Source organism: Quercus lobata, chromosome 6 (assembly GCF_001633185.2).
Source record: "Quercus lobata isolate SW786 chromosome 6, ValleyOak3.0 Primary Assembly, whole genome shotgun sequence".
Lineage (NCBI taxonomy): Eukaryota > Viridiplantae > Streptophyta > Magnoliopsida > Fagales > Fagaceae > Quercus > Quercus lobata.
The window spans coordinates 3,800,982-3,826,341 of NC_044909.1; the positions used below are offsets into that span (position 1 = coordinate 3,800,982).

A 25,360-nucleotide genomic window follows, 5' to 3' on the forward strand; every position below is an offset into this window, starting at 1 on the left:
AGCTATTTATCGATTTGATAATGGTTTTATAAGTTGTACATATTTTGGCACACCATACATAAATTCACAAGATTCTCCAAGATTTAGGGCTTGTTTGACAGCCCTGCTCAAACACAAAACTACACATTTTAAACAACATGACACACATTTTCATACACTTTTTCACTCACATGTATATCAAAAACACTCAAATAACATTACTCAAACTAACTCACCAAACAGGCCCTTATACTTGTACAATCCAAGCTTATTTGTATCATGAAGACGGTTTTTCTGCAACCAGTGGCAGCTATACAGCCAGCCCAGGGGGTTCAAATGAACCCCCTAGCATAGCCAAAAAAACAAAAACTATATATAAAATTTTTTATTTTTTATTTGTTTTGACTCCTAAACTAAAACTTTGAACACCCTAATCTTAAATTTTGTTTAATCCCAATTGAAATAAACTTGAATATGATTTTCTTGATTCTACTTTCACAATTTTATTTTCACAATAATTTTAAAATAAAAGTTAAATCGCAAGTTTTAATTGATTTTTATCTAGATCCCACAAATGACGTCACTTTTTTTTTTACATATTTTTAACAACTTGCCACCAAGATGAATTTGTTGTGAAAGTGTTGTATTAGTAGCTCTATTTTTAAAATTGCTACTTCGCTTTTAAAAATAAATAAATAAATAAATAAACCTTCCCTCCAACTCTAGCTTACTTTGCCATTGGCCGCGGAATGAAATTGTTTTTCCTTGCACTTTTCTTCTTTATTAGCAAAAAATTACACCACTTTTAGCATACAAAAATTATAATGCTATTGACCCCCCTAGAAAAAAATCCTGGAGCTGCCACTATCTGCAACCTATTAGCAAACTCATTCAAGTGGGGGTATATATCATCTAAGGAAAATGATTGATTCACAGCTCTGAATCTACTTCAATTCTTATTGAATTTCCATTGTGTTAGGACTTTTAATGTTGGCTAATTCTATGAAAAATTTATTCATAAATTTTTGGACTATGTTCCATTGTAATTGTAAGGGTGAAGTAAAGGTTGAAGTTGAAGATTGCTATTCATTATGCATATTTGGATATTTCGGTTGAATGAGAAGACAAGATTGGTCAACTGAAATTGGATGCTTGGAAAAAATCTTATGGCAAAAATTCACGAGATGGTTTGGTCAAGAATTCAACAAACCTAATTACCTATAGATCAAGAAAATCACACAAAAAAAAAAAAAAAAAAAAAAACAACAACAACAACACACCATATAAAGAGCTTCCTTTATCTTCCCATCTATCCCATTGATTCATCATTGAGAGGTTGAGTTTTCCAAGCACAAAGATCACCATACTTGTGTTGGACATTTTGTTGAAACCACATAGGTAACAACAAATCTTCAAGGATTTTGAAATAGCAAAGTGATTGGTTTTCAGTTGGTGTATCGACTTGCAATCATGAGTAACTTTGAAGTTACAAGGCTTTGTACCTTCGCCCTCAAAAAAAAAAAAAAAAAAAAAAAAAAAGGCTTTGTACCTAGGTCAGAGTGTACAATTGCTAATAGAAACTTGGAGGGCTTAGGAACTTAGTTTGATTACATGTATATGAAAACTTGTGTGAGCATCAAATGTACCAAATCAAATTTCTATTGTGGACTTGTTGGGTTGGGCTTGACCCCAAAGTGTTTTTATTGGGTTTTCACTCCATGAACATATACTTTTCCTTGTGTGTATATGTTCATGGTTCACTGAGTGATAAGGCTCTTAGCATTGATTGTAGCAATTTGAATCTTAACTAATTAACTATAGGGTTAATAATTAAATTAATCTATTAAAATTGGTAGTTAAGCCATTGTAGTGATCCTAACTAGGCATGATGTTACTTACCCAAAAAAAGAAAAAAGAAAAAAGAAAAAGGAAGCAAACAAAAAGCACAAAATAGATTAGGATGTGATGTACGTGTGTGGGGATTGGGGATAATGTACTCTTGACATGTGAAAATTTTAGTTATCTCTTGCTATATGTGATGTGCCAATATGCTGTTGTGAAAATTGCTGTGTTTTAATTCAGCCAGGACTAAAGGCACAGTTTTCTTGAGAAAATGCAGCTTTTTAAGGAATGATTTGGACGTGATGATACATATTCCCCTTTATGTTTAAAAAAGATTAGGACATGATGCACATATATATCAACATGTATATGGGAATAGTTGTATAGGATTAAAATTCATAAAATGATTGACATTACATTGTCTAATCGGAGATTGTCACTGATTGTGGCTCACCAAGAATAATTATAATGATATGGATTTTGGGTGAAGTCCGAAAAAGACCAAAAGGGTTCAAAACTTCAAATTGAATATGATAGAGTAATCTATATGGAGATTGTAGACAAGAGCATGGTATGAGATATAATAATTAAGGATTGGTAATTAATTTTCTTCTCCCATTTATTTCATGTTCTGATAATGACAAAAAAAAGTGATTACTCTCTCTCTACCTCTCCATTTTTTTTCTTTTTGTTGATAGATTTTTTTCTTGCTTCTACCATCTTTGCCATGAATTAGGTAATATTTATTCATTATTTAAAATTTTAATTATAAACTGAAAGTGGAATGAATACCTTAATTGAGCTTGAGGAAGAAAAGGATCTGTGCTACTTCAAGTTATTGATATATTTCTTCTCAAAAAAAGAAAAAAAAAAGTTATTGATATGTATAAATTTAGTTATCTTTTGCTATCTGTGATGTGCCAAAATTTTCTTGAGAAAATGCCCTTTAAGGAATGATTAGGATGTGATAGTACATGTCACTTCTATTTTATGTAGAAAAAAGATTAGGACCATGATGTACATTTATATCCACATGTATAGGAATAGTTGTATACGATTAAAAATTGTTAAATGATTTCAAGCAAAAAAAAAAAAATCATAAATATTGTAAATTGATTGTGATTGACATTATATTGTCTAAATGGGGACTGCCACTGTTTTTGGCCCACCAAGAACATTTATAATGATATAGATTGTAGAGAATGGTATGGTAGGGTTGAGTTTGGTGTCATACTAGGGTTCAAATTTTCTCTTAATTTATACATGGGGTAACTTTAAATAATACCTCTGGACTTGGTAAAACTAGACCCATATTCATTAACTCGCTCAAATCTAAAGAATAAAAATTGGTATAAATGAGGCTATTTTCGAACTCATGAAAAACATGTTAACCCAAATATGACTCACTCGAATCTAGAAGATAGAAATGGTATGGGTTCTTCATCTCTCTTCTAAACTGATGCAAATAGGTCAAATCAAACCCAATGAAACCGAAAGTTGGACCGGGTTGATTTGAGTCAACAGGTTGACTCTTTTTTTTGGGGGTTTGGGAGAGGGGTTTAATTTCTTTTCTATTTAATCGTTCAAATCTTTCTATTACTGATTCTCTCTCTCTCTTTTATTTTTTATTTTTAAGTTTCTTATCTTTACTCATTTCAATGTTTCTCTTTCTCAGAGTTCGTTGAATGCCAATCTCCCTTTGCTAGCATTACATCTTCCATCTTCCCTTTGCCAAGCCGGTCTCGCACTTTTGCTTAGCAATTGTTCTTTTAGACTTGAGTACTTCTATTGTAATATTTATTCATAACATAGTAATTATAAATATGGTAATGATAATATAATTAAAGTTTGTAACCAAATAAGTCGTTTAATTTTGGCATTTTTTTTTCTAGTCAAATTCTTCATCTTATACGGTTTTTAACATTAAAGATGTGGCCATTCTTTTCCTTTTCAAGATTTTTTTTTCCTTAAAAAAATTTATTTATTATTAAGTCTGATAATTATTAAATATTTTCACACATGTCATTATTATAGGCTTTGATAAAGGGGCACGTGTCACCGTTTTGTGTATCCATCAGTTTTATATATAGAGGACATTGGCCACATAATGGTGTATATGCTATTAAGAGCTAGCTCAACATTGTCTCGTATATGAGACTACCTTATTTTACAAAAAATAAAGGAAACTATGGGCTTATATCGGAATAAGATAGCACAACTACTTGAATGAAGCCTATTGATCCAGTTTCTCAAAAAGAGAAGAAGAAGAAGAAAAGAAAAAAAAGCATATTGATCGTGAAACCTCTAAGCTCTTTTTTCATTTTGATTTTGATAATGAAAATATATACATACATGCATGCATATAGTTCGAAAAGAGAGACAGACTGGTTTATAGAACAAAGATCAAATACGATTGGTTTTCAAATCCTATAGATTGAATTTATTCATCAGAGAGAGAGAGGGGGAGAGATACAGAGAGATTTCAGAATGAAATGCTGTGCTGAGACACTGAGAAATAAAGAGAGATTGGAGTAGACAAACGTGGGTCTTTCTCTGATTTCTGAGAATTATTAATAGGTTTGTTTGAGTGTTGGAAGTGGCTTAATTGGCGAAAGAAAAAGTGTGCAATAGGTAGGAGATAATATCCCACTATTTCTCTTAAGAAACGTAGGCCTTACACACTTCCATATGCGAAATTGTTTCACTAACGGTAAACTCGGTTCCCGCCAATTACCCATGGCTTTATACTTATCTTCTGGGGATGGGGATCACGATTCATGGGATGGTTTATTCAGACCCATTGAAAAAATGTATAAACATAATAATAAAAGAAAAAAGAAAAAAAAAACAGCAGCTATAAACCCATTCCCCAACAACACAACTTGTGTAAAGTGCTTGAGATGGTGTATTCAAAGACTTATCTAGCCATAGATGCGATGTGACTGTTGCTAGGAAAGACCAAATTGAGTTGATTACAAATTAAAAATAATAGGGACTAAACTGTTTCTGTCAAAAAGTAAAGACTAAATTGACAAAATTTTAAAATATAAGGGTTAAAATTATATTTTTGCTTATTATAAAATATAAATTTAGGGTTTTACCTATAAAACAAATCTTGTTCTTTTTTTTTTTTTTTAAAATAAAGCATAGTACTATTTAACTGTACACACTACCATTTGTTAATTAGTTTGTTAATTTTTCCTTGAATGATTACAAAATACAACTATAATTTATGGTATATTGGTACTCGAATGTAAAATAATAATAATAAAATTGTACTGCAAACAATCTACAGCGTGTGTGGACTAGATTTAAATTATGGAAAATTAGTTTTTATTTATTTATTTATTTTTTTTCTTTGATTGTTAGAAATAGCCTTGAAAACGTTTTAAAGTGCTTGCTCTAACACAAGCAACCTTTCAAAGGTGTATTTTCATTGGCAATTCTTTGTAAATTATATATAATCATCCATTTTTAGGTATTTATCAATTTGATAAAGGTTTTATAAGTTGTACATATTTTGGCACACCATACATAAATTCACAAGATTCTCCAAGATTTATACTTGTACAATCCAAGTTTAGTTGCATCATGAAGACAGTTTTTCTGAAACCCGTTAGCAAACTCATTCAAGTGGGGGCAAATATCGTCTAAGGAAAATGATTGATTCACGGCTCTAAATCTACTTCAATTCTTATTGTATTTCCATTGTGTTAGGACTTTTAATGTTGGCTAATTATATGAAAAATTTATTCATAAATTGTTGGACTATGTTCCAGTGTAATTGTAAGGGTGAAGTAAAGGTTAAAGTTGAAGATTGCTATTCATTGTGCATATTTGGATATTTCGGTTGAGTGAGACGACAAGATTGGTCAACTGAAATTGGGTGCTTGGAAAAAATCTTATGGCAAAAATTCACGAGATGGTTTGGTCAAGCAAACCTAATTTGGAAACCCACTAACTTTGTTTCCACAGTTTTCTTTAGCCACTCAACCCAGAATCCCTATGCCTAGTTAAACAAGAATTCAACAACCCTAATTACCTATAGATCAAGAAAATCACATAAAATAGGAAAAAAAAAAAAACCATACAAAGAGCTTCCTTTATCTTCCCACCTATCCCATTGATTCATCATTGAGAGGTAGAGTTTTCCAAATACAAAGATCACGATACTTGTGTTGGGCATTTTGTTGAAACCACATACGTAATGATGATGCTAAAAATCGTTAGTAAGTCACACAGTCCTCGCGTGTTCAAGACAACACTTGCACAACACAAAACAAGAAGACCTTAGGAGAGTACCGGCATGGTACCGGCCAAAGATCCTCCGAAAGTTAAGTTAAAAAACTTTTTCACAACTCTAGAGTGCCAGAGCTGGGATAAATTATGCATACCTTAATTTATGAGGGTTTTGGGGTTTTTATAGTAGTGTAGAACTGACTTTCTTTCTTTCCATCTTGGGGAATGAGATTTTTCCTTATAAGGAAGATCCTTATAAAAGCCCTTATTTTTTGGGATCTTTTCCATTTAACGATTTTGTTGATCAAGGTTAATCGTGAGGCACAAGGTATTTCCTTTTGAAGTTTATTGAGGACTATTCAAACTATGTGGATGTTACGTGACCTTACTGCCGTCCACATTGTATTCGTCACCTTGAGGACAACTTACACCATGTGGATGTCACGTGACCCTGTGTTGAGAGCCATTTGTGAGAAAGAAAGCCTAATAGCAAGGGCAACAAAGAATTGACAAAGTAAGCAGCAAAACCATTAGGCCCAAGTGGCAGGAATAATGGAGCACAGGCCTAAGAAATAAACAAATGGGTCTTAAAGAGGCAAATGGGCTCAAAGAAGCCCAGAAAGAAAGAAATAGCATCCCATGGGCAGTGTATGAGGTAAAAAAGCGAGAAAGGGCTGCCGCAGGCCCAAGGTAATGCAAACTAAGAAAGTAAGGGGTTTATGGCAGGCTCATAAACCCCAAGGATGAGAATAAGGTTATTGGGTCAGGGAAGTCCAATAAAGTTAGTAAAAAACCCATGAGAGTGTGGAATTAGCAAATGGGCCGAGGAAGCCCAAAGAAAGAAAACGGGCCAAGGATGTCTAAAGAAAAGCCCAAAGGGACATAGGAGCCCATAAGTAAAAGCAAAACAGCAGCCACGCCAAGCCACTAAGAGAAGGAATAAATGGCTGACCCAAAAGAGGCCCAACAGGATTAAGTTATTACGGCAGGAATAACATTACAACATTGCAAGAAATAAAGAAAACAAAGGAGTGAGCCAAAAAAATGTAAGGCCCATCATCAGACAAAGTCCAGCTCTTGAATGGAGTGGGAAAACAAAGAAAAGCCCACATAAGAGGTCAAAAAACACGAACGGCGAGCCTCCAGACCACGGCAAACGCATGAGCAGCAGGCAGATTTTTGGACATATCTGAAAGGAAAGCACGTGCAAGGCCCAAGCACCACCAGCTTGTACCCAGCCAATATAGAACGTGGTGGGGTCATGGGTCAGAGGTAAGAGGTAAAGGGGGTATGGTTTGGTGGTGGGGAGAGGAGAAAAGACCTATTTTGCGACTCTTGCCCAAACCCTTTTGGGAGGTACATCCTGCTGGGATGACAGACCACCCAAAAGAGGCAAGATTGAGGGGGGAACCGTTAGGTGCATGCCTTGAGGGAAAGAAAGAGAAAGCATTTACATCGTGGCAGGTAAGAGTGCTACGGTGGAGTAACAAACGAAACAAACCTGCCTTTGTCTGGTAAGGGTGAGTGGCACACAGACGAACTCTTTGGTGGTTGGCAAGTACGACCAGACCAAACAAAAGCGATTAAGGGACAAAGTGGTAAAATCTGGTCACGGCAGGCACTATAAAAGGACCCTTGCCGTGCCCTGAACCGAGGATCGAAAAACAGAGAGTATGATAGAGTAAAAAAGAAAAGAATACAAAGAAAACAAAAGAAAGAAAAAAGATAAGAGAGAAAACAGAAGAAAAAAGAGGGATAATACAATGGGCATGCACCAGTAGGTCGATTTCCCTTTCTCCCCTTTTAAATCTTGCTCTCTTCCAAAACATAACAAGGATTCCTTTTAGGCATTAACCATTCAGGTCCGACTCCCTCAAATCCATTAATCCCCACGGCAGAATCTTTTCCTGGGAGATTATTTGCATTGAGAGGAGGCGTTCTCCCCTCTTTGGTTTTGCTTTTGCGAACCAAACTTAAACTTGACTTTATGCCCATTCTTGATTAGTTCATATTACTTTCTTTCTCCTTTACTTTCTTTGTAAATGACATTGTTACGACTGTAATTATGTTTTATAAGTAGGGATTACTTGGCCATTTTTCATTAAATAGTCAGAGTATTCTGTTTTGTTATTATTATATTTCTACCTGCCGTAACTCATTTGAAACAGTTCTACTTGCCATTAGCATACTCCTGGCAGACGAGGCATAGTTTGTGCGCAAGCCGGCCCAAGTTGAGTTATAGTTGGACCGGTCTCAACTCCCTTACTCAAAAACATTCGAACCCATTACCATGGGAGGCAGCCCAGCCCAACGCACAACACAAAAAGGCCCCTACACCCTGTCACCGTCTGCGTTGTATCCGTCTACTTTCTTGTCCATCATTCACAGAGAATCTGTCCTCTTTAATGAGCGCTCCCCGTCCTCTTCCATCATCTTGATCATAAGCAAAAGGTATAATCGCTCGTGACTAATTCAGTAGAATGAGACCATCCATGTTCATTTCACCCTCTTCACGTAACAACAAATCTTCAAGGATTTTGAAGTAGCAAAGTAATTGGTTTGCGGTTGGTGTATCAACTTGCAATAACGAGTAACTTAGAAGGTACAAGGCCTTGTACCTAGGTTAGAGTGTACAATTGCTAATAAAAGCTTGGAGGGCTTGAATACTTAGTTTGATTACATGTATATGATAACTTGTTTGAGTATCAAATGTACCAAAACAAATTTCTATAGTAGACTTGTTGAGTTGGGCTTGACTCCAAAGTGTTTTTATTAGGTTTTCACTCCATGAACATATACTTGTCTTTGTGTGAATATGTTTATGGTTCATGGAGTGATAAGGCTCTTGGTATTGATTGTAGCGATTTTAATCTTAACTAATTAACTACAGGGTTAATAATTAAATTAATCTATTAAAATTGGTAGTTAAGCCATTGTAGTGGACTAACTGGGCATGATGTTACTTACCCAACAGAAAAAAAAAAAAAAAAAAAATAGCAAACAAAAACACAAAATAGATTAGGATGTGATGTATGTGTGTGGGAATTGGGGATAGTGTACTATTGACATGTGAAAATTTTAGTCATCTCTTGCTATCTGTGATGTGCCAATATGCTGTTGTGAAAATTGCTGAGTTTTAATTCAGCCAGGATTAAAGGCAAAGTTTTCTTGAGAAAATGCAGCTTTTTAAGGAATGATTTGGACATGATAGTACATATTCCCCTTTATGTTGGAAAAAGATTAGGACATGATGCACATATATATCCACATGTATATGGGAATAGTTGTATACAATTAAAATTCATAAAATGATTGACATTACATTGTCTAATCGGAGATTGTCACTGTTTGTGGCTCACCAAGAATAATTATAATGATATAGATTTTGGGTGGAGACCGAAAAAGACAAAAAGGGTTCAAAACTTCAAATTGAATATGCTAGAGTAATCTATATGGAGATTGTAGAGAAGAGCATGGTATAAGAGATATAATAATTAAGGATTGGTAATTAATTTTCCTCTACAATTTTTTTCATGTTCTGATGATGAAAAAAAAAAAAAAAAAAAAAAAAAGAAGGTGATTACTCTCTCTTTACCTCTCTATTTTTTTTCTTTTTGTTGATAGATTTTTTTCTTGCTTCTACCATCTTTGCCATGAATTAGGTCATATTTATTCATTATTTAAAATTTTGCTTATAAATTGAAAGGGGAATAAATACCTTAATTGAGCTTGAGGAAGAAAAGGATCTGTGCTACTTCAAGTTATTGATATGTCTCTTCTCAAAAAAAGAAAAAAAAAGTTATTGATATGTATAAATTTAGTTATCTTTTGCTATCTATGATGTGCCAAAATTTTCTTGAGAAAATGCCTTTTATGGAATGATTAGGACGTGATAGTACATGTCACTTCTATTTTATGTAGAAAAAAGATTATGACCATGATGTACATTTATATCCACATGTATAGGAATAGTTGTATACGATTAAAAATCATTAAATGATTTCAAGCAAAAAAAAAAAATCATAAATATCGTAAATTGATTGTGATTGACATTATATTGTATAAATGGGGACTGCCACTATTTTTGGCCCACCAAGAACATTTATAATGATATAGATTGTAGAGAATGGTATGGTAGGGTTAAGTTTAGTGTCACACTAGGGTTCAAATTTTCTCTTAATTTACACATGGGGTAACTTTAAATAATACCTCTAAACTTGGTAAAACTAGACCCATATTCATTAACTCGCGCAAATCTAAAGAATAAAAATTGGTATAAATGAGGCTATTTTCGGACTCATGAAAAACATGTTAACCCAAATATGACTCACTTGAATCTAGAAGATAGAAATGGTATGGGTTCTTTATCTCTCTCTTCTTCTTCTTCTTCTTCTTCTTTTTTTTTTTTTTTTTTTTTTTTTTTTGAACTGATGAAAATAGGTCAAATCATACCCAATGAAACCGAAAGTTGGACCAGGTTGATTTAAGTTAGCAGGTTGACTCTTTTTTTTTTGGGGGGTTTGGGAGAGGGGTTTAATTTCTTTTCTATGTAATCGTTCAAATCTTTCTATTACTGATTCTCTCTCTCTTTTTTTTTTTTTTTTTTTAAATTTTCTTATCTTTACTCATTTCAATGTTTCTCTTTCTCAGAGTTTGTTGAATGCCAATCTCCCTTTGCTAGCATTACATCTTCCCTTTGCCAAGCCGGTCTCACTCTTTTGCTTAGCAATTGTGCTTTTAGACTTGAGTACTTCTATTGTAATATTTATTTATAACATAATAATTATAAATATGGTAATGATAATATAATTAAAGTTTGTAACCAAATAAGTCATTTAATTTTGGCAATTTTTTCTGGTCAAATTCTTCATCTCATATGGTTTTTAACATTAAAGGTGTGGCCATTCTTTTCTTTTTCAAGTTTTTTTTTTTCTTAAAAAATTTATTTATTATTAAGTCTGATAATTATTAAATATTTTCACACATGTCATTATTATAGGCTTTGATAAAAGGGCACGTGTCACCGTTTTGTGTATCCATCAGTTTTATATATATAGGACATTGGCCACATAATGGTGTATATGTTATTAAAAGCTAGCTCAACATTGTTTCGTATATGAGACTACCTTATTTAACAAAAAATAAAGGAAACTATGGGCTTATATCGGCATAAGATAGCGCAACTACTTGAATGAAGCCTATTGATCTAGTTTCAAAAAAAAAAAAAAAAGCCTATTGATCGTGAAACCTCTAAGCTCTTTTTTCATTTTGATTTTGATAATGAAAATGCGTACATATATACATACATACATATTATGATGCTTATATATGTACCACCATATTTGCGAAGTAATATTTTGTTGTGCGTCATGCGAGTTAATGATGAGTAATTTTTATTAAAATTGTACCCTTTGACCTAGTTCTTTAGTGATGGTGATAGCTTTTTGATTTTATTGTCTAAATTTGTTACTTTATATACATTTTCTTAGTCGCCCCTTATTTTGGCCCCATTAATCCTTAATCTTGGTAGAAGATAAGCCAAGGTCAATAGACCAATTTTGATGTATAGGCATCATTCTCATTTCTCTAACAACAACTTAACAACGGTAACAAATTAGGAAAAATCAAAATAAAAAATTTAAAAGATTATTATGAACATAGATTATTAAGTATGATAACATAAAATCAAACTCCAAGATGATACATAATAAAACGCGATAAAAAAAAAAATCACATCATAAATTAAATCCTTACATGACATTTGAGAAGCTAAAAAAGCAAGAGGCCCTTAATTTTGTAACGCAATTGTACCACGCCATCCAACCCAATAGTTTTTTTATTTTTATTTTTTAGTATTGTAAACCTTGTAAATGAACTAAATTATTGAGGACATTTAAACTAGACATTTGTAGTAATTAGGATTTGCGAGATTGAGGGAATGGTTCACAATGTTGGTTTTGGTAGAGTTGGAATAGTGGGGATAGATGGAAATGTGGGCAATGGTGGTAGCATTGGCTTTGGCAATGTTGGCAATGGAGGAAGTAAAAGTGGCAGCATCAGTTTTGGCAACGTTGGTAATGGAGGCAACAAAGGTGGCAGTGTCGACTTTGGCAACGTTGGCAATGTTGGCAACATAGGTGGTAGTGTTGGCAACTTTGACAATGTTGGTAGCAAAGGTGGTAGTGTTGGCAACTTTGGTAATGGAGATAGCAAAGGTGGTAGTGTTGGTTTCGGCAATATTGGCAATGGAGGCAACAAAGGTGATAGTGTTGGCTTTAGCAACTTTGGCAATGGTGGTAGCAAAGGTGATAGCGTTGGCTTTGGCAACGTCGTCAATGAAGGTAAAGGTGGTAGTGTTGGATTTGGCAACGTTGGCAATGAAGGCAAAGGTGGCAGTGTTGGGTTAGGCAATGTAGGTATGATTGGCAAGCATGGTACACTGGGTTGAGAAGATTGTAAAAGATGACGAGTTGCAAGGGTAACATCAATACTAAAAATGAATATTGCAATGAATAAAGATAAGATGAAGCATTTAAAAGATGCCATCTCTATCGGAGTACTTCTTCGTGTTACAAGACTATAACAAAGAAATGTATGTATTGTAACAACAAAGTAGGAGGAGGTTGTATTTTAGGTGGGATCACAGTGGTGAGTGTTATATAATGGGATTTTGATGATAAATAACTTAAAATTTATTTTCATTTATGGATTATGAATATTAGATGGAAAGTTACTAATTCCTCTTAATTATAGTTATAAATGTATTTATAATTAATAAATATTTTTTGTTCTAAACCTTTAAGAGTTGCAAAATTCATTAACTTTTTTTTTCTTGTATCGTATGCAATTTATATAACAATTGTTATTAATAAAGAAAAAAAAAAACCTTTAGTATAACCTGTTTTTCACAAACTAAAAATCTAAAACTAATGGAAGTCAAACTTAACAGAAAAAATCTAACATTCTTAATTTATACCGTTATATAATTAACGAGTTTGTTCCAAAGAGAATCGTCAATTAGGATATTTAATATTGATATGTTACCAATATTAAATGTTAGCCATGTCACTAATGTAGGCTATTTATTAAAAAACAACAGTTATGGTAATATTTATTTACTTTGTGTTATACTTAATCAATCAGTTAACCAAGAAGAAACCAGTGCATGGGTTGGGAGTCTTGTGACTACCGGGGGCTGGTGTTGTTTTTAGTAAAACTTCCTCGTAAACTTGAACTTAATCTTTAAGAGTTAGACTATTTTGAATATACACCACTGTAAGTTTATTTAAAAAACCTTCTTCCCTTTCCTCGTGTGTGTGCTAAATACTTAGTATTCTAAAAAAAAAAAAAAATCTTTAAGTTTATTTATTTATTTATTGTGGGCTACTCCAATTAACGAGTTTGTTCCAAAGAGAATCGTGTAATATTCCACCATATGATAACGATAAGATAAACAAAATAGCTCAAATTTAATGCTTTGGGCTTGAGCAGACAGACAAGGGTTTGGGCATATAGAGGTTCGATTAACCCCAACCCAATAAACTTATGCACTTAAGGAAAGACAATAATTGCTGCCATTCCTAGTAAAGCTAAATCCTATAAAATTCTCTTTTTTTTTTTTTTCTTTTTTTTTTGGGGGGAAGGGGGTGTGGGGGAGTGGAAACGTTAGTAAGTGAATCTTCAGTTTATAAGCCTCACTAGTACTTATAAAGATTGGCCAAAATGGGCATTTTCCCTTTTCGCCAAAACTTTCCAGCAAAATGCCTCCTGTCTGAAACTATTTAGGAAAATGTCCCTATTGAGTTATAGCGAATTGAAAATTAAAAAAAAAAAAAAAAATTGTGGAACTCGAGTTTCATGAACTTGAGTTCCATTCAAAGAACTCAAATTCATGGAACTCAAGTTCCTTGAATATATTCAAGTGGAACTCGAGTTCTAGAAATTTTTTTTTTCTAAGTTCAATTTTGCTATAACTTGATTGTCCAAAAATCGAGTTTTACATTTGTAACTCGATTTTCCAAAAATCGAGTTTCAAAACAGGAACATATTCCTAAATAATTTCAGACATGGGGCATTTTGCTAGAGAGATTTTGAGAAAGGGGTAAAACCCCATTTTGGCCTATAAAGATTAGGTCCTTTCGTAAGTGATAGTGTTGTAAGTCTCATAAAATTCTCATTTTATATACACTTAATACAACTCTTCATTTATTGTAGATTTGTGCAACAAAGTTGCCAGACTTTTTACTTTTTAGTTTATTGCGGCCTAAGTATACACAGACCCTCCTAGTACCATGGTAATTAATTCTGGACAAATATTTTTGTTAAATAGTATGTAGTTTCTTTATTCAATCAGTAGTAGAACATAACATCAGTCCAAATTATTTGGACTAATGTTATGTTAATACCCAACAAATTTTACCTATTTATCTTCAATTTACCAAGCATGAAAAAAGGAGAGGAAATACAACAAAAAAAAATATAATATGCCTCTAGCATTCCAAATGACCCTTTGATTTACTTGAAAATAATGATTATTTGATTTTGTTTTGATACAAATGTCACTATATTTAATGTTGCAGCCTCTATAAGGAATATCAGAAGAAGATTGCGGAGTTGTTGAAACTTATAATTATGAGATAAAGTGATTTTTGTAACCCATTTTGTGTATTGGCCCATTAGTTTGAGAAAGATCCCTAGTTAATCCTTGTATTTTATAGAAAGAAAAGGCGTGTGAATTCTTTACTTGCTATGATTCACTAATCCACAATTCTATTTTTTTTTTTTACTCTATGATCCACCAATCATGGTATGTCATGCAGTTATTTTTTTATTTTATTTTTTATTTACATTATAAAGTTCGGTTATTTTATAAGGAATTAGTGTGTAGCACTATATATATGCACGGGTACAAGTGTAAAAACCATAATTATACAATTCAAATTATATATAATATTAACTTACACTTTTTTTAAACCATATATTTTAAAAATATGTAATGACATTATTTATATATATATATATATATATCATTTAGAATTTAATTGGTTTGCACCCAAAAATTCACTTGCCACAAAAATATAAAACTTAGATAAACACATGGCGGAATATTAGATTCCAATTGAAATCTAATTTAGAATTTAATTAGATTTAAACTCTTCAATTTTTATACTTAATAATTCACTTGGCACAAAATTCTAAATTAAATAGGACACTTGGCTCAAAATTGAGAATCCAATTAAAATCTAATTCGATTTTCTCTAAGCTTTACCTATCAATATATATATATATGTGTGTGTGTGTGTCAAATAAATAAATGACAATTTATGATTAGTGGAATATAAAGTTGAAAACAAAAATTGGACAAGGATATAAGGATCTTAATTCATGATTCACACCAATTAATCTCATCGATACATCTTTTCCTCACCCTTAGAGGTAATCCACCTTTCATCCTCAGCGTAAAGGCCAACAAGTACTCAGGTACCTTGCCCTTACTCTTTACCTCCATCTCAAACCTCTCCAACACAGACGCAGCAATGGACTTCATCTGAATATAAGCCATATCTTTACCAAGACAGATTCTTGGCCCGGCTTGAAATACTGCAAACCGAAACGGGCTCTCATGCTTAAACACTCCATTCTCAATCCATCTTTCAGGCAAAAACTCAAAACAATTCTTCCCCCAAATGCTTTCCATCCTCCCCATTCCATACATGTGATAAGTCACCTGCCAACCCTTCCCAACAAAAGTTCCGTCTGGCATTATATCACCGTTTAAACATGTTTTGGTATCGGCCGGTAAAGGTGGGTAAAGTCTTAGTGCTTCTGAGATTGCTGCATGTAGATAATGCATGTCATGAAGCTCGTTGTAACTATATGTTTCACCTATGTTTTTTCTATAACGAACCCGTATAGTTTCAAGCTCTTTCAATATGTTTTGTTCCACTTTTGGATGCGAAGATAAGAGCCAAAAGAACCAACTCAAAGACGAAGAGGTTGTGTCACGTCCTGCTAGAATAAAGCTTATGACAATATCTCTGAGAAATTCGGGTGAATTTTCTTCGTTTGACATAAAACGAGACAATAGGTCTTTTTCTTTATCAACTTTTTGGCCCATTCTGGATCGTATAATATTGTCTGCAAATTCATGGACGATTTTGATTGATTTTTTTAGCCTTCGTTCTGATCCAATATTTAGAAACTTTTTGACTTTTGCAATAAATGGTAACGCATCCAAGAATCTCTCAGAGCAAATTGTTGTAGCTTCTTCAAAAGCCCGCATGAACTCAGAAGCACCAGTTCCATTAATGCTAAGACAACTTGGGTCGATATTGAAAGCCAATTTACATATATTGTCAAACGCAAAACGCTCCAAGATGTCTTGCAAGTCCAAGACTTGTTGTGTTTCTGAGGCTTTTGTTAAAACGGGAAGCAGTCTTGTACTGATCTCAACGGTGACGTTTTCCATGATAAAGTTGCGGAGAGATTTGGTGTTGAATTCATAGCTAGCTGTTTTCCTTTGGATTTTCCAGAGTTCACCATCGGAGTTGAAGATTCCATGGCCAAGAAAGTCTTCGAGAAGGGTTGTGAAACAATTTCCTTTTGGGTAGTTTTCAAAGTTGGTCTTGAGCATGTGTTCAACGTTGGATGGGTTGGCTGTGACGAAGACATAGCCCTTGATTGGACTCCAAATTACATTAGTGTTTGTTGGGCGATCTCTCAGAATTTCAGTTAACCAGTCAAGAAAACGGTGCCTATTTTTCCAGAAATCAGGTAAAACTCCAAAAATAGGGTATATTTTTGGGCCTGGTTTTTTTATGGGTTTTTCTGTGGAAGTGTTAAAGTAAAAGTAGAGATATAGAGAAAGAAGAAATAAGAAGAGGAACGTTTGGACAGAGAAGAGCTCCATAGATATTGGAAGAGAAAAAGAGAAGATTTAAAGCGATAGAAATGAATGGAGTGTATAGGGAGGACTTGGGTTTTATAAGGTTAGTTTCTGATATAAGGATAGGCACTGATATAAGCAACATTTTAAATGGAACATAAAAAATGGGACAAAGAATTTGTATTCTTAATATAGTTTATACTTGAATTTTATAAGGTTAGATACTAATATAAGGTAAGAATGGAACACAAAAAGTGGAATAAAACTTTGTATTCCTAATATAGTTTATAGGTACTATTATAAGCAATGTTTAAAATAGAACACAAAAGTGGGACAATACTTTGTATTCTTAATTTAGTTTATAAACTTGGAAAGAGATTCAACAAAATTAGTGGTGATTTGCACATTATTTGAGAATTTTCATTCTTTTATTTAGCTTCCACCTTATTATCTCTTAAGTAGTGTTATGTGTTACTCTTCTTTAAAAAGAAAATAGATATCATTAATTCATTTAATCTTCCACCTAAGCAAATGTGTAAAGGAATTAGTATTTAACTAGTCGCTAACCCGTGCGATGCACGGAATAGTTGAAATATTTTTTTAAAATTTCAATTTGCTTAAAGTTACCAAAAAAAAATTACAATTTAATAAGAATATAAAATACTAACACCAATATTGGTAAGTCCAGCACCAATAATGTAAGGCTTTGTCTATTTTCAATGACATAGCATGCAACATTACATATTAGAATAAAAGGCATAATTAAAACAAACATAACAACCCATCCTTATGTGCTTTTGTTTCTTAAGCATAATTTTTATACCAGTAAAGAAAGAAAAACATACAGTTAAGTTATGAACTGAACCATATTAGGCCAATAGAAGTGAGTTGGCACATCAATAGCCAACTTAGCTAAATTCCAGGCATTATCTAGGACAACCTTACGAACAAAAATCAGCTTAAACACTAAACCAGTTTGTTGCATGTGACTAAGATCTGCCATCATTGTTCTTTCCCTCCAATCTGGCTTTGCAAACCCATTAAAGAGTAGAACTAATTTCCTACAGTTGTTGAGTACCAAAACTTGCTGAAAACCAAGGGTCCTCGCCTGGATCAAGGCTTCCACCAGAGCTTCATCTACTTCCCCAGCAGCAGAGCTCGCAACACAGCTTCTGATACCCCAAAACACCATTTCACCTTGTTTGTTCCTAGCCTCATAAGCATAAGCACTACCAGTAAATCCCCTCCTTTTTGCACCTGCTAGTTTAAGTACAATTTGCCATTAACCTCCAGTAGGATTAGGATCAGTGGAATGCTTGTACTCCTTGAATTGTTGAGATTCTTCCTTGTTGAAAGCCCTAGTACCTGCAAGACAGATTTTGAGCCATTAACAATACACCAAGGGGGTTTGGTTGAATATTAGAATATACATAATAGCCCATTGTGTGATTCCATTCCTTCTGGTTAGCACAAGTTGGGTACTCCCTTAAACAAATATAAGACAAATCTCTATATATACAAATCAAAATGTGATGCTCTTCTCAACTATATCAGAAAATTGTTCATCACAAGTTCAAGTATTCAATTTTAGGATTTAATGGAACTCACTGCAACATAATATAGGCCTAAACCTGTTTCTTCATTGCCATAGTACCCATGATAGCATGGTAGTGAGTTCACATGTTTTTTGGTCCCTATCCCAGGCCAAATCCATGAGTTCAATGAAAGAAGAAGGCTGGTCGTTGAACGCACATTCCATCACATCATGCTGCTAGACCAACTAAATTTTGGAACAGCCACAGACAGCAAGAAGAGCATCCTCCACCTCGACCCCACAGAATCAACTTCACCTACAACCTTCCGCTTGAAAAAAGTTGAGCAAGTTGACTATGATCTATTCATAGCCCTCAAAACAATTTGGGAGAAAGTTACCACTATCATGGTTGGGATTTCAAACGGTGTTATTTGTTAAGTTTCAATTTTAAGTGGTAATTTTCAATTTTGAGTGAGACTTTTTGTCAAACACATGGTGTACACTTTCTAAATGGGAATCAAAAGAATGTTTTATTGCATGAATACACCCAAAAAACGCACCTAAACTAATCACACTACAATTGAACATTGACAAAAGGGAAGAAAAAACTTCAAAATGATCCATAACAAAATTTAAGAAAGCAATCTCTTGTACCTTTTCCCTTTATAGCAGCAACCTCAAAGAAATCAGGAAAGTAGCCACATATTTTGTATTTGATTGTAACCCATGACATAAACAAAAGAGATTTTACATAACATTGATCATAAATTTAGATTATTACAGTAGCTACATTCTTTACAACTTCGATATTTCACAACAATTAAATATTTTTGTAATTGGAGCAACATCACTATCACATATAGATGTATTGATAACATTATTTTTATTATGTATCAATCACAACAATATATATCAATAGTTAAAAAAAAAGATGTTATGTCTTAATCAAGAATCATCTAGAATGTCACTGTTATACACACACAAACTGCTATTCAGCAATCCCTTTGCTAAAGTTTAAAAAAATCAAATCTTGGAAAATTAGTACCAAACACTGATGCTACAGTCAAATATTATAAAGATCAGTCATAAAAGAACACAACTCTTGTGACATCAAAAGACAATAGTTTCTATTTGGGGGAGCTATGCCTATGATCTTAATGATTAGGAAATTAAAACAACTTTTCGATGACACCAAATTCATACTATATATAATCCTTTTCTACTTGGGCAATGAGGAAAATTCACTGTACCATTCAATTAAACATCTTCGAAAAACAATGGTGAAAAAAAAGGGGCAAGCTTTTTCATCATATATAGCAAATTTAATAAAACAATTCGTCAACAGCAACATAAATCTATAATATAAAGAGCTAAAATTTTCCAATTCAATAGGATAGTTCTCATTCCACATCCAATCACCTTCAAATACATCACACCTTTCACCCTTTTCTCAAAGAAAATCAACCCTTTGGTCCTCACCAGCGTCCCCTTTAGATAGGAACCTCTCTGACTGAGCTTGAAATGGAATCCTTATGACCACAGCTCTGTAATCTAAGTAGAAGAAGCAGCAAATCACAGAGATACTAGCGAAAACGAATCCGAGAACACCTGCATACAGCTTAAAGTGTTTAAAGCGTTTACATTTCTTGAAAAGTTCAAAGACAGGATTGGCGTTAGGGTCTGGTTTTGATGGAGTCTTAGACATTTAAGCTCAATAGCTGAGTATGGAATCTGGGTATTGTTTCTCTGGTGGGAAAGATCAAAAATTTGAGTGAAAAACAGAGGCAAAGTGTGTAGGGCTGGTGTGCAAGAATGTAGAAGCGTCATGGACTCATGGGGGTATATAGTACAGTTGAACCAATTTCCTGAACTGCTTTACTTGGCACATACGTAGGTCTGTTTTGTTAAGCTATGAATGGCAGTTCAAAAAAGAGAGAGGGATTGGTTTCAAGGAAGCAACGAAGCAATATTCATGGAGGAATTCTTTTTACTTCTTCTTTTTCGATTACTATAAAGAGAGTGGTTTTGGAAAATAGAACAATGATCCAATACTAGCAACTGGTAATGAGAATTTGGTTTTCAAAACTTACATCAAATTTGAGATGCTGAGAGAGAGAGATTTTAGAATTGATACCGCAGGGGGGCTTTGTAGTCTGCGGATATATATAAATATATATATATATAGAGAGAGAGAGAGAGAGAGAGAGAGAGAGAGAGAGAGAGAGAGATGGATGGAATTTGTGTCTGTGACTATAACACTAACGCTGTAAAATGTTTTGAAGTAACAAGCTCTTGTCTATAAAAACTTGTATTATATCAAACTAGTCGGCAAAACTTGCCAAATAGCATGTTTTTAGAAAAAAATTTGTGAAAGTTTCACATGGATAAAGTTAGTTAATTAAGTAGACCGTTTTTGGAACTCGAGTTCCAAGTCTACTTATAAGGCTGTAAATGAACCAAGCCGATCATAAATAACTTAGGCTCGGCTCGATAAAAAGCTTGTTCATATTTGTCTATTTATAAATAAGCTAAGTTTGAGCCTTAGTTTTAGACTTGTTTAATAAACAAGCCGAGCCCAAGCAAAAAAATTTGTTCACAAATAAGCTCGTGAGCTATTAGGCTTAATACACAACAATTCAAGCATAGATTTATTTATACTTTTATATGTGTTAGTTAAATATACTCATTACACATATATTAATAATGATATAGCCACTACCTATATTACCTTAAATTTTTTCCTTCCTTTAAATTGATCAGGAACCACTTTAGACTATAGTTACTGTAAGGACACGATTTGGTGACGAACCTAATAGTATTGGGTTCCCACGTAAAAGGCCCAGACAATACAATTTTTAGAGCGTGGGTGTAAAGAACTAGGTTAACTATAATACTTCCCTCCAAGATTTCCCTTAAACCTGTTTCAAGTACAAGGTCGGTCTCACAAATATTTTTCTTCTGTGAATCCTCTCACTTTCCTTCCTTACTTTCTTCTCTCTTGTTTTTCTCTGTTTCTTCGTCCTTCTCTTTTTCTCCTTTCTTTTTTCGATCCTCCGTTTCCGGTTCTTCTTTTAGTTTATATACTTCCCTTTGCGCTTCATCCTTGCCGCACACGTGTAGGTTGGGTTCGGAGGATTTCTTTCTGTCCCATCTGGCACCTCCTGGAACTTCCTATGGGCAGCTGTAAGGCTGCCTTTCCACTGTTCAGGTATCACCTTCACATTAATGCGGCCAGAGAGTTGGTTGAGAGGTCATTAATGCGGAGGTAGCTGTAGCTTCAGATATTTGTTTGCCTTATCTCTTTCACTTTTAGTCGGCTGCTCTACCCTTTGTGATGACCGAATTCGGAGCTCTGATCGTAATGAGCCCACGTCTCGATCGTCCTCGGAAACGATCGTCCTCGGACGAGTTATGCCGAGGACCCGGGTATCCTCGGACGGATATACGATCTCTGATGGGTCGCTGGCCCAACAGTCCTGACCCCATCCTGAACCCTAGGGGCCCATTAATCGAACGATCCCCATAGTTACATTTAAAAATAATTAATTAATTAAGTTGGCCACATATGATCCTTCCCTATCAATCATCTAAAGTAAAGTTATGAAACATGTTAATATTTTCTCATTCGTAATAGTTACAAATAGATATTTTTTATAGTCCTTCACCATCTAATGTGAATGTAAAAATTGTATTTTGAACAATTGTTAAAGTTGTAGACAAAGAATGATGAATTTAATTATTTAAATTATTAATTTGAATAATAGCTAATCATAAGTAGGACTAGATGCATGATAAAATGAGTATACTATTTTCTATTTCTTTTTTCTTAATTTTAGAGATTTAAGCATTTAATAATGTAATTTTTTTAGATCTCAAGTTCAAAAACTTGACTTGAGCTCGAATTTAAGCTTGATATTAAGCTTGAGTTTGGCTTGACTAATTAATCAAGTCAAGCCAAGCTCAAACTTTTTGGCTTTTCCACGAGCTCAAGTTTAAACACTATTTTTAAGCTTGTCACAAGTTCAAGCCAAGCTCAAATTTTTATTTTTCCTGACGAGCAAAGCTTGAACATACCCTATTTTGACAAATCTCAACTCATTTACAACCCTATCTACTTAACTAATTAACTTCAGTCGCATGCTATTCATCAAAAAAATTTCTAAAATTGTACTATTTAGCAAATTTTGCCCAAAATAATCACATATACAAGCTAGCTATAAATGTTATGAATGTTTTTTTTTTTTTTTTTTGAGAAAATTTTAACCTGTGATGTCCGTTTTTTGTGATAGTTCTTTATCATCAGACCATGATACTAATCGATTTTTTATGTAGGTAGAGATTAAACCGTACATCTCTTATTCAACCATCAAGTTGATCTAACTGAGAGTGAAACCAACATAAATGTTATGAAGGTGAATCTGTAATGCTAATCACATGCATGGCATTTATTATTGTGGAGCCAAAACCACTATGCTAGTAATCAACGAGATTGTTCCAAGGAGAATCGTTCAAGCAGTGCCGAGTATTGGTTTTTAAATTTTTAATTCTTGCTTTACTGCGTTTTGTTTCCTTTGTTGTTTTCTCCTAGGGCCGACTCACTAGCATTGAAGTCACGTAAGCCAGATGGTTTGTTATCCCATGTTTCGCCGGCTAACTTTTTTTTTTTTTTTTTTGGAAAACTGTTTGGCCTGCTAACTTGAAACTATCAAACACAGTATTTGAATTAATATTCCGCCACTAATGATAACGTTAAGATAAACAAGACAGCTCAAATTTAATGCTTGGGCCCCAGCAGACAGACAAGTTTTTGGGCCTTTGGGGGGGCACATAGTGGGTTCCATCAACCCCAACCCAATCAACTTCAGCACTAAAGTAAAGACAATAACTGCTGGCTCGCCTAGGATTCTGGCCCAAGATATGTGGTGACGTAATATATAAAAGAAAATTTTTATTAATAGTGTCTTTAAAACATTAATTAATAATCTATTTTAGAAAATGGTTGACATCACTTTTTTAGTAAATAGAAAAAATTTTCAAAATATTAATTACTTTTTTTTTCTTTTCTTATAAAAATTTTCTTTAAATTAATTATTAATCGTTTTCCTAATAACATTTATTAGCATTTCTCTTATTTATATTAGTAAGTCAACAGTATTTTTCCTCTTCAAAAAAAAAAAAAACAGTATTTTTCTTTTTTCTAATGTTTTAGGACCTAATAGTATAGTGGCTTTTCGCTTAGTGTTGACTCAGGCCAAGCCTGGGTGTTGACTTTTAAGTCACATATCCCCTTATTTTCTTGTTTTTTAAGTTCACTGATCAATTGTTCTGGTTGTCCTGCTTCAGTTCAGCAATGCAATTAACTGCATCATCAGTTGGCATTGTCTCCATGAACGTTAATTACTTTTCTCTATGACAAAGATTGTATGGCTAAAACTATATCAATGGACACCCAACAAAACATCAGCAACACTTCTGATCAAACTGGTCAAAACGTCCAAAATGATTACGCTGAAGATGGTCCAAGGATTGCTGATTATTTAGAGAAACATGTGAGAGATATGACGCAAGACATGTAGCAACTCTTGTATCAAGATTTGATGCAACGGCTTTCTTCCCCAAGTTGTTCCACCATATAGCTAAGAATGCAAAATTCGCAAATACCAAGTGTAGATGGGAGATAGTGAGAAGTAAACGAAGAACAAGGGGCCAATCAGCACCTTAAGACCGAGAGCTAGATGGGAGATCGACCGACAAGAGGTCAGTGACAATCACTAGAGAGAATTATGAGGATTTATCTTGCAATTGAAAATAAAGCCTCACAGAATAATAGGATGAACAACTTAAAGATGTAAAGGCGATGAGATAATGGAGGCCATTAAAGGAAAGGCACCAGCAATGGTGGAGGAACTTGTTTAGAAGACAAATCTAACTTGCACCTCACCATTAATGAACTCTGCCCCACTATAATGCCATTATTGGTCAAATGTAGAGCTATTACATAAATTAGTCGTGAACTCATGCAATGCGTAAGAATATAAATATTATATAATAAGATGTAATATATAAAAAGTAACAATTACTTTAAGTATTGTCTATTTAAAAAAAATAAAAATTTACTAGTATTTTTTTTTATCTTTTTATCTCTACATATATATCATTTATTATTATTATTATTATTATTATTATTATTATTATTATTATTATATGTTTGATTAATATTTTTTTAAGGTGAACCATATTCTTCTAACTTCTATTGTAGTGTAATTATATTTGCTTAATATATATAAAAAGTAGTAATTATTTCAAGTATTGTCTATTTAAAAAAAAAACTACAAGTATTTTTTAATCTTTTTATCTCTACAAATATATCATTTTATTATTATTTTTTTTTTATGTTTGATTAATATTTTTTTAAGGTGAACTATATTCTTCTAACTTCTATTGTAGTGTATTATATTTACTTAATATACAACTAAACTTTATAAGTTTCAAATTTCTCATCTCTTAAGGAAGGAATAAGGAAATTATCATAATAATCAAACTCATAACAAAATTACAATATTATCTTAACCAAAATTAAAATGAAACTAAAGGAATAATAATAGGCTTTATAATAATTTATTACTCAAACAATTGGTAGGCATATTCAAATTCATGTTTCCAAAAAAGCTAAGTATTAACCCAAACCAAAATTCAACCAAAGCTATAAAAGGGAAAGAGAAGACTTTCGGATGGGATATTAAAAAAAATAAATAAATAATACCAAAACACATATTAAAAAAAAAAAACCATCAACCTTAATTAGAGTTATAAGAAAGAATAAAAATTCACCGAGAGAGAGAGAGAGAGAGAGTACCCACAGTTTTGTGTCAAAAAAATAT

The 25,360-nt window shown here is 33.3% G+C and overlaps 2 protein-coding genes across 6 annotated transcripts; both read right to left on the reverse strand.

Moving 5' to 3' along the window:
• Positions 1-15,442: 15,442 nt before the first annotated feature.
• LOC115994717 (cytochrome P450 94A2-like) lies at positions 15,443-17,106 on the reverse strand. Its single transcript, XM_031118947.1, has one exon. The coding sequence runs from the start codon at positions 16,967-16,969 to the stop codon at positions 15,443-15,445; it is 1,527 nt and encodes a 508-aa protein (XP_030974807.1). The 5' UTR covers positions 16,970-17,106.
• Positions 17,107-17,749: 643 nt separating this feature from the next.
• On the reverse strand, positions 17,750-20,680 carry LOC115950961 (protein trichome birefringence-like 11). 5 transcript variants are annotated; one of them, XR_004083164.1, is made up of 2 exons: positions 19,134-20,680; positions 17,750-18,310 (listed from the first exon to the last, which is right to left on the reverse strand). XR_004083164.1 is itself a non-coding variant. In XM_031068249.1 (2 exons), exons 1-2 carry the CDS (start codon positions 20,182-20,184, stop codon positions 18,228-18,230), a joined length of 309 nt encoding a protein of 102 aa, XP_030924109.1. In that variant the 5' UTR covers positions 20,185-20,667; the 3' UTR covers positions 17,750-18,227. The 5 variants fall into 5 exon arrangements, 1 of the variants encoding a protein (XP_030924109.1); XR_004083162.1 differs by having other exon boundaries at positions 18,577-20,678; XR_004083161.1 differs by having other exon boundaries at positions 18,554-20,678.
• Between the last annotated feature and the right edge of the window lie 4,680 nt (positions 20,681-25,360).

What these genes read in the sequence shown, in the direction of transcription:
- LOC115950961 (XM_031068249.1), bottom strand. Translation starts at nt 20,184, where the DNA reads ATGTCTAAGACTCCATCAAAACCAGACCCTAACGCCAATCCTGTCTTT. An exon ending in CCTATCTAAAGGGGACGCTG is followed by an intron (nt 18,311 to 19,958) that starts GTGAGGACCAAA and finishes TCTGTCTTGCAG; the next exon opens with GTACTAGGGCTTTCAACAAG.
- LOC115994717 (XM_031118947.1), bottom strand. Translation starts at nt 16,969, where the DNA reads ATGGAGCTCTTCTCTGTCCAAACGTTCCTCTTCTTATTTCTTCTTTCT.